The sequence below is a fragment of the Charadrius vociferus genome, unplaced genomic scaffold, assembly GCF_000708025.1.
Source record: "Charadrius vociferus isolate BGI_N301 unplaced genomic scaffold, ASM70802v2 scaffold332, whole genome shotgun sequence".
NCBI classification, from domain to species: Eukaryota; Metazoa; Chordata; class Aves; order Charadriiformes; family Charadriidae; genus Charadrius; species Charadrius vociferus.
The window spans coordinates 2,584,105-2,584,732 of NW_009647418.1; the positions used below are offsets into that span (position 1 = coordinate 2,584,105).

The 628-nt window shown below is 50.5% G+C and overlaps 1 protein-coding gene across 1 annotated transcript in view; it reads left to right on the top strand.

The window, feature by feature from the left end:
- The first annotated feature begins 261 nt into the window (after window positions 1-261).
- The window catches only part of P2RX4 (purinergic receptor P2X, ligand-gated ion channel, 4), a 7,383-nt gene continuing 7,016 nt past the window's right edge, over window positions 262-628 (top strand). Inside the window, exon 1 of the mRNA XM_009880342.1 lies at window positions 262-284. Within this exon, the coding sequence (XP_009878644.1) occupies window positions 262-284 (23 nt within the window). The remainder of the gene's footprint in view (window positions 285-628) is intronic.

Below are 628 nucleotides of genomic sequence, written 5' to 3' on the forward strand. Positions count from 1 at the left end.
TTGTCAGTTCACTTCATCTCTTTCTAAGGATTTACCTGCTGTTATGAGGGTTATGGTGATGTTTCTAAAACAAGCACTGTGTCAGGCAGCTTGGCATCAGGTGGAAGTTGCAGATCTCTGCTTTTATAGCAAAGATTTCTTTAGCCTCTTTCAGAATTAAGGATTTGCTCATTGTGGATGGGAGGGCGACAGCCTTAGATATGCTTCTGCCTTTTTTTTTTTTTTTTTTTTTTCAGGCAGGTGCTCTGTCCTTGCCCTGAGATGGCTGCAAGTTATGTCTTGGTGTCAGGATGGCCCTTGCCTGAGGTCATCTGTCCAGCTTCTTCCTGAGACTTTGTAGCCCAGACTCAGCATAGGGCTGACAGCAGCAGACTGCCACGTCTGGCCAGTATGGAAGTGAAAAACTCCCCATAAACTTGCTAACAATGAGTAGCACGTGGGGAAAAAAAAAAAATCCCGCAGATTTAGCAACTAGGGTGAGAGCATCCTCCTCGGGATGACCTGCGCTTCCCAATCCCGTACCCGAGGCACGGCAGAGCTGCAGCAGCGGGAGGCCTGAGGGCAGAGCCCGGTTATCCCGGGCAGCCCCAGAAGGGCCGAGGGGGCCATGAACACCCTTTCCCTGCCG